At 42.5% G+C, this 18,478-nt stretch overlaps 1 protein-coding gene across 1 annotated transcript in view; it reads left to right on the top strand.

The window, feature by feature from the left end:
- Window positions 1–18,478, top strand: part of CSMD2 (CUB and Sushi multiple domains 2) — a 658,022-nt gene that overhangs the window by 604,561 nt on the left and 34,983 nt on the right. Inside the window, exons 54-55 of the mRNA XM_059896727.1 lie at window positions 5,042–5,215; window positions 8,324–8,512. Coding sequence (XP_059752710.1) covers window positions 5,042–5,215; window positions 8,324–8,512 — 363 coding nt within the window. The remainder of the gene's footprint in view (window positions 1–5,041; window positions 5,216–8,323; window positions 8,513–18,478) is intronic.

Genomic DNA, 18,478 nt, shown 5'->3' with positions numbered 1-18,478 from the left:
AGATTTTTTTAATAAAATAGTCCTTTCCAGATGGAAGGACCTTTTTGATTTTTACACTGATATTCATTTCTAATTTATTGCACTGTATATAATATTTCTACTTCATGGAATTTACTGAGGCTTCCTTTGCGGCCTAATATTTGATCAGTTGTTATGAATGTTCCATGTGCATTTGAGAAGAAAGCGTATTAGTGTCTTAAGTTCTATATATAATCATAAGACGTGCCTTATTGATTTTGTTGTTTATGTCTTCTGTATGCTTACTTATTTTTTTGTCCACCTGACCTGTTTGGTTCTGAAATTTGTGTTTCAAAGTTTTCTTTTATTAGTGTTCTTCTATTTTTCCTTGCATTTCCCATAGTTTCTGTTATGTAACAGTAATTGCTTTATTTGGTACATAGATATTCATAACTATTATATCTACATTGAAAATTGTGGTTTTAGCCTTTAAAAATATCTTCATTATCACTTTTAGTATTTTCTAGTTTGAACTGTACTGTGTCTAATACTATTAGGCTTATGCCTCCTACTTTCATCCTTTGCCCATTTGCCTGGTATACCTTTAACCACCCTTTATTTTAGACTTTCTGAATCACTTAAATTAGTTGTGTCTGTTATATACATCACAGAGTTGGGCCTTGCCTTCTGAGCCAGTTTGAAAATCTTTTTCTTTTAATAGGTTAGTCAAATTCATTCACATATATTGTTATAACTTATATGTTTGGTTTTAATTGTCATGTTTAATTATTATGTGTAAAATATAATACACATATTTATGTCTTTCTCTGTATGATGTGTTCTCTTTGCTTTCTTTGCTTTGCTTTTTTTTTTTTTTCATTTGATATTTAGGAAAGGTTGTTAACTTGTATATCCCTTTCCTGTAGTCAGTGCATTGACATACCAGGATCCTTTTTCAATATGTTCACATTTAAGATAGACTTTCTCTTTCTAGCAGTGACTTTAGATCAATACTCCCCTGCTCCTCTCCTCTCCTCTCCATACAGCCTTGCTCTCTACAAAGGCTTGCGACAGAAGCATGAGAAATAGTTGTGCCTGGGTTTAGTGTTTATTTTTCTACTTACACGTAACTTAAAGTTTACAGCATTGTCTGTCTTCTAGTTATGCTGCAGGCCTGGGCTTTCTACAGTTTTATTTCTTCTTCTTGTTAGTCTGCATTTTTGGGATTTCGATGGCCACTGTTTATTCTCAGTTGCCTGGAAGTAATTTCGAAAAATTTTCACTTTCTAAAGTTCCATAAAGTGAGCCTTTATATAAAGTGCAGGTTTTGTTCTTAATTTTTGTAAGGCAGGTTTTTGTTTTTAATTCTTTTTCATTTGGTTTTTCATATATGAGATGGAACAATGAAATAATGAGCCTTACTCAACAAGCAATGCATGAAAATTAGTCTTAATAGTTTCTTAAGTATTAGGTTTACAGAAAGGAAGACCTGTCTATATTCAGTCAGCCTTCTAGATGTGTCCAAACAAAACATGTTTGGTTTAATCCAGGAAATGCAAATTCAAATGACTTTAAGAAATTGACACAGAATATGTGTGAAAAGATTTGGGTTACAAATAATAGGGAATGTTGGAGTCTGAATAAATGGAGGATGTCTGCCTAACCTAAGATACTTAATTTTGCACCTGGTCCTTACTGAAAGGCAGTATAGTAAAGCGTTTGGACACTTGGACCCTGGACCTAGATTGCCTGGGTTCAAGTTCCAGATCTACCACTACATAGCATGTGGCTTTAGGCAAGTTAGCTTATCTCACTAGGTCTCTTTCCTCATCTATGAAAAGCAGGTACCTCAGAGACTATTGTGAGGATTAAATAAATCAATACCTGTGAAACGGTCAGATGCTGCTGTTGCGGGTGTGATGACAGTGTGGTGGTGGTGGTGATGCCACCGCCCTGTCACATCACAGAGTCCAGGACCTCTTGTACCAAGCTCCGTTCTCTCCTGGAGCACAGAGTTTTAGGAAGTATCTCGAGTAGGACGGCAAGAGTAATAGAACAAGTATTTAAAAGTGATTGCTCTGTGGCAGGTACTGTGTTAGCTGCCATCACCTATGGACTCAAGGTTTATGATATCAACCAGACTCTCAGAACTTTCCAGCTGTCCATCTACATTTCCTCAGTCAGCTCCCTTGTCCATTCCGCACAATTTCACAGCTAATTCACAATTTCACCTCCTTTCTGAACACCCGTATTCTATTTGCCAGCAAATAGCAAATAGTGAAGATGGCCTAAAAGCAGAGAAGCTAGGTTTAGAACTCAGACGAGCCACTTAGAAACTGTGCCCCTTGAACAAGTCCCCATACTCCTCTGAAACTCTCTTTTCCTATGAGGATAACGATGGTGCCTACCTCACGGGGTTGTGAGGATTAAATGAAATAATGCATATAGGCCCCAATGATTATTAGCTAATCATATAATCTCACTTTCTACTGTGCAGAGAAAATAGAAGCCATCAGATAATAACCCCTTCCACTTCCTGCTTCCCCGGCTCGCACGTCTGTCCTTGTCTGCCTTCATCCTTGTCCCTTCCCTCCCATCTAGAAGGAGGCCCAAGGCTAAGCCCTCCATGGGTCTCTGGACCTCCTTCCCTTCTGCCTTCCTAGTAAGCTTAGTCTGTTTTCACTTCTCTCCTCTGAACTGTGGACCTTCCATTTCTATCAATTTCCCTCAGCCTGTAAGACCGAATTCAAGAAACCTTTCCTTAGTACCTACTTTGTGCCAGGTGCCGTGTTAGGTGTTGTGGGGAAAGATGAGTTGAATGTGCCGTAGTCTCTTACCTCCATTGTCCCACCACTTCACTAACCTGGCAAAGTCCTGCTCAGCCTTGAGACCCAGCTCAGAGGGCATGCCATGCTCTCTGTGGACCCTCCTTAACCACTCCCTCCCTAGCAGAGGGTAGGTGCCCCTCCTGGGCACCGGCCTGTCTCGGCACCAGCCGTGGTGTTGTGACAGCCTGCATCCCTGCCTGCTCTCCTACTAGGCTGAGAAGTGAGCCCCCTGAGCTCCTTGCACATCATCAGTATGTAGCAGAGTCTCTCGCACTTAGTGCGCGGTAAACATTTAATGAAGAGCAAATGTATGAATCTGTTTTTAAAGCAACCCTGTTAATGCATATTGAGATCCTTACTTTACAGATATAGGAGCTGAGGTGTAGAGTGAGTTGTCCAAAGGAAGGAAAGGACAGAGCTGAGCTATAAACCCTGGTCTGCTGGCCTCCTAGTCCATTCTCGTCCCACCACGCTGGCAGTCTTGAACCCCTGTAGTCCATTGTAACAGCACGCCTCTGCCCAGCTCTCTCTGCTAGAGTCAGGGATGCTACTCTTGGGATTTACATAAGAGAACGGGCCCAGGAAGACAGCAGACGTGGCCACAGCAAAAAGTGGGTCCTGCTTGCCCTTGTTCCCCGACCTCCATCCGTACCATTTGGGTTTGGGGTGGGGGGTCCTCATAAATCCAAGTGTTGGGATAAGAAAGCATTCCTCATGGCTCCTTAACCTCTCACAGCTAAAAATCCAGAACCAAGGGAGAGGCCTCAAAACCATCAAGTGGGAGTTCAGCCCAAAGAGACTAGGTACCAGGCAGGTACTAAACAGAGCGAGGGACTAGGGCGCAGAGCCGAAGCCAGACATCCACCATTCATGACTCATTCATTTGTTCGTTCACTCAGCAAACATTTATCAAGCTCTTCCTGTACGTCAGGCACTGGTACAGACACGAAAGATAGAGCAAGGAACGAAACAGAGCCCCGGGCCCAGGGAGCCTCCATTCAGGTAGAGGGAGACAGGCAATGAACAAGTGAAGAAGTACATGCAGAGTGTGCCCATTGCTATGGAGAAAGGCAGGGCAGGGCGAGGGGGCTGGGCGGTACTGGGGAGGTTGTTTATCTGGTCGTAAGGGAAGGCCTCTCTGCTAGTGACATTTGAGGGGGGGACCTGAGGATATGAGTGCAGGAACCAAGGGATGTTCCAGCCAAGAGGAAAGCAAGTACAAAGGCTCTGGGGCAGGAACTTGCTTGTTCAAGAAAACTCGAAGAGACCAGTGCCACCGGGTGGAGTGAACTCCACTACTGGGAGGAAGGGGGGAAAGCCTGAGCCCTACAAGCACCAGAGCACTCTTCCTTCCCTGCCCAGGGCTGAACAAATTACAAAATGAAACAGAGTCATGGGTGGAAGCCAAAATATCACTTTTATTCCTGATAAAGACTAAGTTGGAACCCATAGCTTAATGTGAGAGCCAAGTGGAATCTGCTGAACAAACCCCAGAACGGGGTGGATTCACACACAGTCAGAGGCAGCACTGCACTGGGGCGGGCATCGCTTCATTGCTGGGGAGAGCCTGTCTCTGGAGGAGTGGGGCAGAGCATCGCTGCCCACAGGCCGCCGGGTCCCAAGAGGAGGAAGGCAGGGCTGAGCCTTTATTCTTCCCAAATTGCACAGATGGGCCGCTCCACGTTACCCGGGGCAGAGTAAGGAAAAGAGCACAGAGAAAGGCCAGGAATTACATGAATTGAATTCCCTTCATGTGGAAGGAGTGGGGGAATGGTTGTGTCCCCCCTAAGAGCTCTGGTTCCCACTGGTCTGTCAGAGTGACCAGTCCCTCCACGCAGGCGTGGTTAGTATTGACTCTGGCTCCGTCCAGATTGGCCCAGGAACTAGGCTGGGTCTGCATCACATGAGGGGTAGTCACCAGTGTATCTGGCAAAGAAGAGTGGAGTTGGGGAGCCAGGGGATAAGGGAGAGGAAACGAGGCGGGAGGGACAGAGAACGACGCTGTGAGCCTAACACTGTGTGGAAGTCCAAGAATGACTTCTCTCATGTTGTCCAAGCGGTGGACATGCCTTCAAAGAAAAGGGAATGTCCACATGCTGATTTCAGGGAAGCAGAATTTTGCAGCAAAAGAGACTAAAGTTAGACCTAAGGCTGAACTTCACTGATGGGTATGAGGAGCGCCAGGTGAGGAGAGGATGGACTTTGGGGGATATGGAATAGCGGGAGGGCTTACCTCTCTTCTATTCTGGTTACAGCGATTACCTGTGGACACCCAGGCAACCCAATCAACGGCCTCACCCAGGGCAGCCAGTTCAACCTCAACGATGTGGTCAAGTTTGTTTGCAACCCTGGGTATGTGGCTGAGGGGGCTGCTCGGTCCCAGTGCCTGGCCAGCGGGCAGTGGAGCGACGTGCTGCCCACCTGCCAGAGTGAGTCACCCTTCTTCTCCCCTCCCCCACCCCCAGTACCTCTGCCATCTGTGGTCTGCGACCCACAAGCAGAAGCCAGTGGATTCCATTGTGGTGCTACTTTGACTCAAATGGGGAAGACTTGGGACAGAAAAGAACCATAAATGGGGGCTTTCTCAACCCCTAGATATAGCCACGTCAAATTTCTTCACTGGTTATATAAAGAAAACAAAGGACGTTCATCTTTCAAAATAGAAATGGAAAACCATCTTCTGTTTACATTACGTTACTTCTGTAGACCCAATAATTCACCATTATCATATAGAGCCCCATTCTTGATGAAAGAAAAAAAACCACAAGGGTTCAAATGAAAAATAAAAAGCAAACAGTCTAGGGGTTGGAATGAAGGGGGAGGGAAGAAAAGAAACCACGGACTCAAGAGGCGGGCTCTGCGTAGAGGATATTCCAGCCCCATTCGGTCTATTTAGGAAATAGCTTCTAAAGCTTTTAAAGGCTGCTCACAGCAATGAAGGGCAATGGAGCTGTCTGCCTCCACCCAAGAGTGGCCTGGCAGCCTAGCTGAGGTTTGAATGGAGAGTCAGACAGAGTGAACAGTGAGCGAGGCCAGCCCCGGTCTGGAGGTTGATCAAGCCTTCACAGCTGTAAGGTGTGAGGGCTGAGACTCCCTCGGATGACGACTCCCCCTCGCAGTGTTTGGGGGTGCACGGCGATTGGCTGTGCAGTGTGTCACAAGTCATTTGTAACTGACATTAAAGGACCAAATTTTTCAAATGATGTTTTAAAATCATGAAAGATACATTCACAGCTAACCTTAAAATAACATTCCTCTCAACATTTCAAGGTGCCATTTCGAGTGAGACAAGGTTCTAGGGAACACAGGGGAAATTGTCTTGACCTTGAGTTGACCTTCTTTCCATCACCTATCCAGGCAGGAAGGAGCTGAGAACTGATGCTTTGGGGTGTTGTTATCCCATGCCCCCTTCTCCTCAAGAACTGTGCTCTGTCTCCCCAACACAAGGTCCTGTCCTGTAACTTCAGCTCCCCCCGTCCCAGCCCCTTCCCGGGGTGCTGTACTCAAGAGCCGATCTTGGAAACAGACGGCTGGGGTAAAATCCTTAGAAATCATGGCCTCTGGTCCTTCTCCCCACCAGCCCATTCTCTACTCTGACAGAGTGACCTGCCTAAAATGCAAATATGATCAAGTCACTCCATGTTTAAAACACCTCCCGAGACTTCCCACTGCCCTTAAGATAATAATAGTCTCCTCTGCTGGTTTGCGGGGCCCACAGACCTGGCCCAGCCTCCTGTCCAGCCCAATGTTCTCCATTTCCTCCACCCCCAGCCTCAGCTTTGCAATGGGTCCCAGCCACACTGACCCTCTTCCGGAGTCCTCACACGGTGCCCTGTGCCCATAAACCCCCCAGGGCACCAGACACAGTTTCCTCCAATGCATTCTTCTCTGTCCCCTCCCACCCTCTCTTTGTCTGGGTGATTTCTACCCAGTCATCAAGAGCCAGCCTAAACGCTGCTCCTTATGGGAAGACTTTCCTGCTCCACCCCCTGCACTGGGCTAGATGCTCTGCTTTGTGCTTCCAGAACATTCTCTGCTGTCCCTATCAGAGCACTTATCAAACAGGATAATTGTTCATTTGTCCCTTTCTCTCTAGACCAGTGGTTCTCAACTGGGGATGATTTTACCTGCTCCCCTGTCCCAATAGGGGACAGATGTCGGAAGACATTTTTGGTTGTCACAACTGGAGGGTTTCTATTGGCATCTCGTGAACAGAGGCCAGGGATGCTGTTAAACATCCTACAAGGCACAGGACTGCCCCCACAATAAATAATTATCAGCCCAAAATATCCTTCATACCAAGGTAGAGAAACCCTACTCCAGATTGTAAATTCTGTCATATCCTTACTGCCCAGCACAATGCTTGGCACTCAGTATATCACGATAAACAACATGAATGAATGAAGGCTACTTACCTGTTTTGTGACTCCAACCTCTCTGAGCCTCAGAGAGGCTCATCAGAAGTTAAAACAGCTCACACCTGAAAAGCTGATCAAAGATTTTAAATACTGGCCCTGCCCCCATTATGATGCATATGAGGTCCAGGTAAAATAATGGATGTGAAAGTGTTTTGAAAGCAAAAGTACACATCATCGGGCTTCCCTGGTGGTGCAGTGGTTAAGAGTCCGCCTGCCAATGCAAGAGACACGGGTTCGAGCCCTGATCCGGGAGGATCCCACAAGCCGCAGAGCAACTAAGCCCGTGCACCACAACTACTGAGCCTGCACTCTGGAGCCCACGAGCCACAACTACTGAAGCCCGTGCGCCTGGAGCCCGTGCTCCGCAGCAAGAGAAGCCACCGCAACGAGAAGCCTGCGCACCGCAACGAAGAGTGGCCCCCGCTCGTCGCAACTAGAGAAAGCCCGCGCGCAGCAACGAAGACCCAATGCAGCCAAAAATAAATAAATAAAATAAATAAATTTATAAGAAAAAATGTACACATCATGGGTTATGAATAATATGGTCATTATTCTCAAATCTCACTCTGATTTTGAGTTAAGCTGCTTTGGAAACAATAAAGGATTTAAAATTTATCCCCCAGGATTAATCTCCCCCTGAAATACTCGTAAAAGTGGTTAAAACAGTTTCCAGAAGAGCCCACCCCCCCTTCCACAGCTTTGCTGAGGGAGACATTGTATCAGGGATCTGATCCCAGAGAGGAGGCATCCCTGCCCTCAAGGGATTCGTGTATTCAAACAAATCACAATCGAGCAATCCAGGTTTGTACCGGGAGCATTGAGGACAGAGAGGTTGACCAGTTTGGGAGGAGGTGGGAAGACTTCTGCAGGGAGGTGATGTCTAGCTGGACATGGAAGAATGAATCCCTTAACCAGGTGATCAAGGTAAGGGGAGAAGTACAGCAGCCTCAGGACAAGCTCACCTTCCCAGGCAGAATCTCCTTTGTGTAGCCTGTCTTGGTCTGGAAATTTTGCTGTACTGGAAATACGTGCCTGTTTGGACTTCTGAATTCTCATTTAAAAGAGTAGGAAAATCCTCACGTCCAGGTCTCTACATCTAATCATCCCGTTCCATTGCAGTCATCAACTGTACAGATCCTGGGCACCAAGAAAACAGCGTTCGTCAAATCCACGCCAGCGGCCCGCACAGGTTCAGCTACGGCACCACTGTGTCTTACCAGTGCAACCACGGCTTCTACCTCCTGGGCACCCCGGTGCTCAGCTGCCAGGGAGATGGCACATGGGACCGTCCCCGCCCCCAGTGTCTCTGTAAGTCGATGTTATCTACTCACAATGATCACCCGTGCCTTCTGACAGGATGGTCCATATCAAAGAACAGCCCTCCTCTGTGTGTGTGTGTGTGTGTGTGTGTGTGTGTGTGTGTGTGTGTGTGTTCACGATGACAGTCACTCTGGCTGCTCTACAGATGTCAGAGAGCATCTTGGGCCCTGTTGGGTTAGTTGCCACACCAATTCTCACGCTTTCTTTGTTCCTGGCTACAGGCTTATTCTCTTTCCTCTCTAGTGCTGCCACCAACCTCTTCAGCCTCCAGGGTTCCCTTCCTTCAGGGGTCCTGGCTGTCTAGCGGGACACTGTCTCCCATTTTACTCCCTCCTTGCTTTTCCAGAAAGACAACACATGAACCCCTTTCTCTTGAAAGACTGAAGCAGAAATGCCACCGACCCTGGAGGCAGACCGACCTGGATTTGAATTCTGGCTCTGCCACTAAACATGCTGTGTGGTTTGAAAGAAGTCCATTAAACTCTCAGGACCTCCATTTCTTCATCTGTAACAATGATGCTAATGTCTCTTCCATAGGGTTATTAGAGGATTAAATGAGAACATCCATTAAAAGTGCCTAGGACAATATGTCTGGTATATAGTAGCTACTCAATAAACAATAACTGCTTTAACTGTAATTAGGAAAAAATATGAGGACAACATGTGGGGAAAAAGAGGATGGGGGAGGCACTCAGCATCCTGACATCTGGTTGCTAGCCTCACACATCCTGAAGAGAAAATCAGTTCCTTGGCCTCCTGATCTCTTCTCTTGTTGCTAATGATGAACCCTGTGGGTTATTCTCTCCGCCCTCTTCCCAGTAGTAGAGGTGAAGATGCAGTCCCGAGGGACTGATGGGCATTGAGCTGGTGCCATTCAGTAGTCCTCTTATCTGTGGTGGGTCATACATATTTTGTAGGCCCCCCAGTCTGGATGACTCCATCTCTTTATGCCCTTGTGCCTCTAGATATGATAGGAGGCTGGTATAGCTACTCACCTGCCCATATTTCGCTTGCTTGAGGGCCCAACCTGGCCATCCAGCCCCATTTATGACTGACAGATCACCTGGGGTTGGAAATGGACAGCCACCTGAGTACAGTGGTGACAGCTGAGATTCAGAGTGCATGGTGATTTCAAATTGCTGTATCTTCTGGTAAAATGAGGCTTTTATCATAATAAAGTGACCCTATCTACGTTAATTTTTTCTCCCAAAGCTTATTTTATCTGATGTTAATATTGATATTGATATAATTAATATATCATTACATCAATATTATCTATAATCATTTCCTTAGGAGGATTTAATCCACTTCTATTTTTTCTTCCTTTTTTTTTGTAGAGAAATATAATTCACATACCAGAAAATTCACTTTTAGAGTATATAATTCGGTGATTTTAATATATTCACAAAATTGTGCAACCATCACCACTATCTAATTCCAGAGCGTTTTCATCACCCCAGGAGGACACCCTTTAGCAGTCACTTCCCATTGCCCACCACCACTCTATCCCCCGATAACCATACTTTCCATCTGTGAATTTGCCTATTCTGGACATTTCATATAAATGAAATTATGTATGTGGCCTCTTGTGTCTGACTTCTTCCACTTAGCATAAGGTTTTCAAAGTTCATCCATGTTGTAGCATGTATCGTTTACTTCATTCCTTTTTATGGCCAAATATTATTCCATTGTATGGATATACCACATTTTGTTCATCCATTCATCAGTTGATGTACATCCGGGTTGTTTCCACTTTTTTGGATATTATGAACAATGCTGCTGTGAACATTTATGTACAAGTTTTTGTGTGACCATATGTTGTCAGTTCTCTTGAATATATACCTAGGATGAAATTGCTGGGTCATATGGTAACTCTGTGTTTAATTTTTTAAGGTTCACTGTTTTCTAAAGTGGCTACACCATTTTACATTCCCATGGGCACTGTATGAAGGTTCCAGTTTCTCCATATCCTCATGTACACTTGTTATTTTCCATCTTTTTTATTACAGCCATTCTAGCAGGTGTGAAGTGGTATCTCATTGTGGTTTTGATTTGCATGTCCCTAATGACTAATGATGTTGAACATCTTTTTATGTGCTTATTGGCCATTTGCATCTCTTCTTTAGAGAAATGTCTATTCAGGTTCTTTGCCCATTTTTTAATTGGGTTGTTTGTCTTAATATCGTTTGTTTTAACTGTTCTTTATATATTCTGAATACTACACCTCTATCAGACATATAATTTGCAAACTTTTCTCCCAAAGATAATTCTGGATGATGTCCTTTGATGCGTGAAAGTATTGAATTTTAATGAAGTCTGAGTTATCTATTTTCTCTTCTGTTGCTTGTGCTTTTGAAGGAATATTTAAGAAACCACTGCCTAATCCAATGTCATATCATAATCCAATATCATGTCATCTGTGAAAAAACATAATTTTACTACTTTCTTTCCAACCTGATGCCTTTTATTTCTTTTTCTTACATAATTGCCCAGCTAGAACCTTCAGTACAATGTTGAAAAGAAGTGGCAAAACAGACATTCTTGTCTTGTTTCTAGGCTTTGGAGTAAAGTCTTCAGTCTTTCACCATTAAGTATGATGTTAGCTGTGGGATTTTTGCAAATTCCCTTTATCAGATTGAGGAAATTCTCTTCTACTCCTAGTTTGTTGAACATTTTTACCACAAAAGGGTACTGGATTTTTTCAAATGATTTTTCTGCGTCTGTTGAGATGATCATGTGGGGCTTTTTTTTCCTCATTCTATTAATATGGTGTATTACATTGATTGATTTTCATATGTTGAACAACTCTTGTGTTCTTGGAACAAATCATTCTTGGTCACGGTAAAATTCATTTTAATATGCTATGGGATTTGGTTTGCTAGTATTTTGTTGAGGATTTTTGCAACTGCATTCATAAGGAATATTGTTCTGTGGTTTTCTGTCCTTACGATATCTTTTGCTTTGGTATCAGGACAATGCTGGCCTCATAGAATGAGTTGGCAATTGTCCCTCTTCTTCTATTTTTAGGAATAGTTTGAGAAAGACTGGTATTATTTCTTCTTTAAAATTTTGGTAGAATTCATCTGGTTCTGGGCTTTTCTTTGTTAAAATTTTTTGATTATTGATTGTTTCTACTTATTTGTTATGATTCTCTTCAGATATTTCATTTCTTCTTGAGTCATTTTTGGTAGTTTGTGTATTTCTAGTAATTTTCCCATTTCATCTAGGTTATCTAATTTATTGGTATACAACTGTTCATGTTCATAATATTCTATAATCCTTTTTACTTCTGTAAACTCAGTTGGTAGTAATGTCTCCACTTTCATTCCTGATTTTAGAATTTGAATCCTCTCTCTCCCCCCATATCTGTCTCTCTCTCCCTCCCTCTCTCTCTGGCTCTCTCTCTCTCTCATCAGACTAGAACATTTGTCAATTTTCTGACCTTTTCAAAGGACCAACTTTTGATTTTGTTTATTTTCTCTATTGTTTTTCTATTTCATTTATCTCTGCTCTAACCTTTTTTATTTCTTTTCTTCCATTTGCTTTGCTCTTCTTTTTTCCTAGTTTATTAGAGGGGAAGTTTAGGTTGTTGGTTTGAGACCTTTCCTCTTTTTAATGTAGGTAATTACAGTTATAAATTTCCCTCTGAGCACTGCTTTCACTGTATCTCATAAGTTTTGGTATGCTATGTTTTCGTTTTTGTTCACCTCAAGTATTTTCTAATCACTTCCCTGATTTCTTCTTTGACCTACTGATTATTTAGGAGAGTGTTGTTTAATTTCCATATATTTGTGGATTTTCCAAATTTCCTTCTGTTATTGGTTTCTAGTTTCATTGCATTTTGGTTGGAGAACATACTTTGTATGATTTCAGTGTTTTAAAATTTATGGAGATTTATTTTTTTTAGCTAGATAATTATTGAATGTTTTACCATTCAATAATTATCTTTTAGTTAAGCTGAGGTTTAACTGTTCATTGAGTTCCTATTTCCAATTATTTATTTTGCATTTGAGAAATGAATGCAATATTTGTTTTTCAAATTTGCTTAATTATTTCCATAGTGTATTGTTCCTATGTAAACGTGTTCTTTTTTTATATTTAACATATTAAATATACTTATTATGTAGTCCATATCTGATACTTCCAATATAAGTGTCTTTTCAAGTCTAGTTCTGCTACTGTCATTTCTGCTGCTTCTCACTCTTGGTGACTTGTTTCTCATTGTTTTATTATGTTTACATTATGATCTTTTGTTTGACTGATCTTAATCTGTGGGAATCAGGAAACAAGCTCTCAGTCTGGTAGAAACCAATGCCTAAAAACAAGCTAGGCATTCTCTCTCGCAAAAAAAAAAAAAAAAAAAAAAAAAAAAAAGTGGCTAATGCTCAACAATTGCTGATATTTTTTACTACAGAAAGCCAGTGGTCACTTCTTTTTCTCATTGGGATTTACAAGGCGCCAAACTCTACTTACAGTAATTACTGACACCACCACATTATGTTTTTATTAGAGACACAGAAACCAAAGGACCGACCAGTTCTTTTTGGAGTAGATTTTCCCAAAGCAGACCCCATTCAAAGACAACAATGTTTATTACTTCCTCTAAATATGAACTTCAGCAAGATTCCCATAAAAGGGATATACTAGCATCAGAATCCAATTAGCCTCTTCACTTGTTGACGGGAGAAAACATAGAAGTTTTCCCTGAGATTTGGTGAGACTATTTCAAAAACACCAGCCCTGAGGAACTTCCACTGGCTGTAAGGCTCTAGATCCCAGGTGACTCCCAGTAAAATAATTTTCACTGATGTTTCATGGTTATCATGACATTATTTTACTGGACTAATTGCATTTCTACTCCTAGAAGATCCAATTACCTGTGAATAAGATTGTGACAAATTGTAGACGACTATACGTATCCCCTAGTCAACAGTGTCAATCAGCTGTTCCTTCCAGGTGAAGGCAAACTGCTTTAATTAGTGTGGACATGCAGGGACCAAGGAAAATGCATGATCCGTATCTATGCTATATGCCGTTTCCCTGCTAAAGTGCTTTAAAAAACAGTGGAAGCTCTGGAGGTGGCTGGCCATTAGTCCAACTCGCATACTTATGGTTTAGGAACCAGGGTGGGCGGCCTTTTCATTCTGCCATCGGACTCAGCATAGTCCACACCCAATCATGAATTGCTGATTTATATTGTTGTTTTTTGCTTAATTACAATTTTATACTTTCTCAATCCCCTGTTATAATGTGTATCCTGTGTAATGCAAGAAAATCTGCTACTATTAGGAGTGCTAAGTACCTATCTTGCTGATTTTTTTCTTTAAGGTTTGCATTTTTTTTTTAATTTATTTATTTATGGCTGTGTTCGGTCTTCGTTTCTGTGCTAGGGCTTTCTCTAGTTGTGGCAAGCGGGGGCCGCTCTTCATCGCGGTGCGCGGGCCTCTCACTATCGTGGCCTCTCTTGTTACGGAGCACAGGCTCCAGACGCGCAGGCTCAGTAATTATGGCTCAGGGGCCCAGTTGCTCCGCGGCATGTGGGATCTTCCCAGACCAGGGCTCGAACCCGTGTCTCCTGCATTGGCAGGCAGACTCTCAACCACTGCGCTACCAGGGAAGCCCTATCTTGCTGATTTTTATGTACACATTTAAGCTTAATATGTAGTTAGCAGCTAGAGAGCCACTGCAGAAACTGGAATGATCCAAAGAGATCCCATTTGGACATGGGCATGAACATTAAAAACATTAATTTTTTATATCGACAAATTGAGAAATGCAGCACCAGCTATTCACCTTGTCTTTGTTCTTCGCCTCCTAGATTTTTATGCAAATATGCAATGAATGCAAGTTGTTCCTCTTTATTGTTATCATATGTCCTTTTCTTGTTTCTCCTTATCCATAGCAGGCAAATTGTATTGTCATTAATTTTTCTTTTGTCACAAGCATTATTATTGTTGACTTTTTCCTCCTTTAAAAGAACAAACCACAGGAAGGGAATAAAACAATAGAGTATACTGTAGTTGCTAATTTTACAGACACCCAAGTAGCCTAGATCAAGCCAGTAATGAAAAAATAATTTCAGACATTGCATATACATTTTTAGAGATTATTAGATATTACCATAATTGAACACTATCCTCAAATTCCCCAAAGAAACATTTTAAAGCCAAATAAGAACATCAGAAAAAACAACCAGCTGCTGTCACAGAAATCATTATGGGTAACCAACATAAATGTGTACATATGTACACTAATAGACATGAACAGAAATGTTCTTATCAGCATTATTCATGAGTCCAAAACCAGAAACAACCCAAACATCCATCAATAGGAAATGGATGATAAATGTGGTATATTCCCACAGTGGTGTGACAGTCAACCTATTCATACCTTTATGTAGCATACTCCTACATTGTACCAGGGTTGGTCTATGTAAAGTGATGTGACTCGCAAAGCTAGGTTATAAAAGATATCCCACCTCCACCTGGCTTTCTTGGATCAGTCACTCGGGGAAGCCAGTCAAGCCATCAGATGAATGCAGCCACAGTCAACATCCTGGCTGCAACTTATGAGGGATTCTGAGTCAGAACCACCTGCCAAACCACTCCCAAATTCCTGACCCACAGAAACCATGATGAATAATGCATTTATTGTTGTCTAAGCTTTGGGGCAATTTGTCACACAGGAATAGATAACTAACACAAATGGTAAACTATATAGCAGAAGTCAGCAAACTTTGGGTCCTGGGCCAAATCTAGCCTATGGCCTATTTCTGTATGGCCCTTGAGCTTAGAAGAGTTTTTATTTTTAATACTTTTAAAATATTATACAAAAAAAAAGAAACAGAAGAATATGCAACACAGACTGTAGGTAGCCTCAAAACCTAAAATAATTACTGTCTGGACAGTAATTAAAGAAAATGTTTGCTGACCCTGGTATACAGCAATGATAATGACCTACTGTTATATACAGCATAGACGAATGTCACAGACATAATGTTGAGTGAAAGAAGCCAGCACAAAAGAATATATACTATATGGTTCCATTTAAATAAAATTCAAGAACAGGCAAACTAATTAATGGTGTATGAAGTCAAGATAGTAGTTTAATTTGAGGAGGGAAGAAGAGAGGTAGTGATACAGAGGGCATGAAGGGGCTTCTGAGGCACTGGTGATATGCTTTTCTTGATCTGGGTCACGTATTCACTTTGTGACAATTCATTAAGCTCTGTTTTTATGGTTATTGTGTTTTTCTATATGTATGTTGCATTTTCATTAAAAAAGAATTTTTTTGAAAAATCATTTCAGAGTTAAAATTGGACAATTTCTGGAAGTCCAGAAATTTCTAGTAAACAGTCATAGAATCATTTAAATTATAATTGGGGGCTCCATTCCTTCCAGAAGGAGAGAATTCATCAGCAGTATTAAAGCAGTACTGCAGAAGGGAGTCAGTTACAATGCTTGAGAGTGTGCCCTCTGGAGTCAATCTGCCAGGTTTCAAGAACTAATTCTACTGCTGAACAGGCCTGTGACCTTGCGGAAGTTACTCTGCCTCACCATGCCTCATTTTCTTCATCAGGAAGGTGGAGATAAAAACAGTGCCTACCTCATAGGGTTGTCTTAAGGAATAGATAGTGTAATCCTTGGAACTCACTGTATCAGTTACCTATTGCTGTGTAGTAAGCCATCTCAAAACTTAAAATAGCATCTATTTTTGTTTTCTCACAATTCTAAAGGTCAGGAATTTAGGTGAAGCTTAGCAGATATATTAATCTGGGTTCTCCAGAGAAACAGAATCAAAAACCAATAGGATACATATATATATTATTATTTTTTACATATATTTTATAGATAGAATATATAGTATATATAGATATGTAATAAGATCTATATCTATATAGATTTAGATATATGATTTATACCTATATATCTGTACCTATAGAAACCATGAGCCATCTATATATCTGCTTCTAAATATAATATATAATATATGTTAAAATCATGTGAGCCAATTCCTTTTAGATATAGATAGAGATACAAATATAGATATATAGATAGATAATAAGGAATTGGCTCATACAGTTTTGGAGGCAGGAAAGTCCCCAGATCTGTAGTGCACAAGCTGGAGACCCAGGAGAGCGGATGGCATAGGTCCAGCCTGAGTCTGAAGGCCTGAGAACTAGGTAGAGCCAATGGTATAAATTCTAGTCCAAGTCTGAGTCCAAAGGCAGGAGAATATTGATGTCCCAGCTCAAAGACAGTCAGGGAGAATTCTCTCTTACCCCACCTTTTTGTTCTATTCAGGCCTTCAAGAGATTGGATGAGACCCACCCACACTGGGGAGGGCAATCTGCTTTATTCAGTCTAGTCTACCAATTCGAATGTTAATCTCATTCAGAAACCCTCACAGATACACACAGAATAATGCTGGACCAAATATCTGGGCATCCTGTGGCCTAGTCAAGTGGATACATAAAATGAACCATTCCAGCAGGGCTGGCTCATCTGCACCCAACGTGGTTCAGTTAGGACTGGAGGATCCAAAATGGATCCAAAATGACCCCACCTACATGTTTGAGGACTTGCGGCTGGCTCTTCTCTGCGTGGCCACTCTCTCCAGCAGGATGACATGGTCTTCTTTACTTGGAGGCTGGGTTCCTAGAGAAAAAGAGGAAGTTAAAGGATCTCTTAAGCCAGAGCTCAGAATTCCTAAAACCCCATTCCACGACATTCTGTGGATCAAAGCAAGTCCCAGGCCAACCCAGATTCAAGGAGGGAGGAAATACGAGACTCTACATCTGGGAGTGGGAAGAGTGGTAGGCCTGTGCCGGGATGGGGAGAGTTGTGGTGGCTGTTTTCGCAGACAGACAGCCCTTTGGCCACCAGAGTACATATCCTTCCCAGTTGCATGCCAGACCCCAAGGTTTAGTCTGCCCAAATCACTATCATCTCTTCTTGAACTACTGCATCAGCCCCCTCTTTTCTTGCCCCGCCCTAGAATGTTCTCCACACGGTAGCCAGAATGATCTTGTTAAAATGTAAATCAGATCATATCACTCCAGTGGGGTCCCATCATGCTTGTAATAAAGTCCAAATTCTATGCCATAATCTGGCTCCCAGTAACCTCTCCACCCATGTCTCCTTCAGTTCTTTCCTTGTTCGTTCTATTCCAGCAACCCTGGCTTTCTTGCTGTTTCACGAACACCCCAGGCTCATTCCAGCCTCTGGGCTTTTCCACTAGTCCCTTCCCTCAGAATGCTCTTCCCCCAGATCTCACATGGCTGGCCTTTTCACATCACTCAGATCACTGCTCAAATGTTGCCTCAGAGAGATCTTCCCTGACCATCACCATCCTACTCAAAAGCAGCACCCTCATCCCACCCCGAGCACCCTTTTCCTGATGCAGCTTTATTTTCCTTCATAGCAACCCCTAGAATTACCTGTTTTCTTATTCATGGTCTCTCATCCTCACTAGAACATAACCTCCACGAGAGCATGGACTTTGTTCTCCCAAACACATATAACAGTGCCTCGCACTCAATACATATGTGTTGAGTAAATGAAAGAGCCTGGGATCAACCGTGGCAAGAACAACGGCAAGGCAAGCCCAGCGACGTCGACAGCACCGTCCTGCCCTGGCCCGTACACCTCGACTCTGCACTCTAACCCCATCACTGGTTTCCATGGTTACATTTTGGTGTCTCAGGAAAGGGAACTTGCAACAGAAGAGGACAAGTTGGAGACAAGTGATGTGGGCAGCTGTGAGATGCATTTGGAGAAGACTCTAACTGGCCCTCATTCTGGATCCCGTGGCCAATGCCGACAGTCTCAGGATGACAGATCACCAATTTGTCCTTTTTTTAATTAATTTTTTATTGGAGTATAGTTGATTTACGATGTTGTGTTAGTTTCAGGTGTACAGCAAAGTGAATCAGCCATACATATACATATATCC

Source organism: Balaenoptera ricei, chromosome 1 (assembly GCF_028023285.1).
Source record: "Balaenoptera ricei isolate mBalRic1 chromosome 1, mBalRic1.hap2, whole genome shotgun sequence".
In the NCBI taxonomy this organism is placed as follows: Eukaryota; Metazoa; Chordata; class Mammalia; order Artiodactyla; family Balaenopteridae; genus Balaenoptera; species Balaenoptera ricei.
This window is presented reverse-complemented; position numbering and strand designations above follow the sequence as displayed.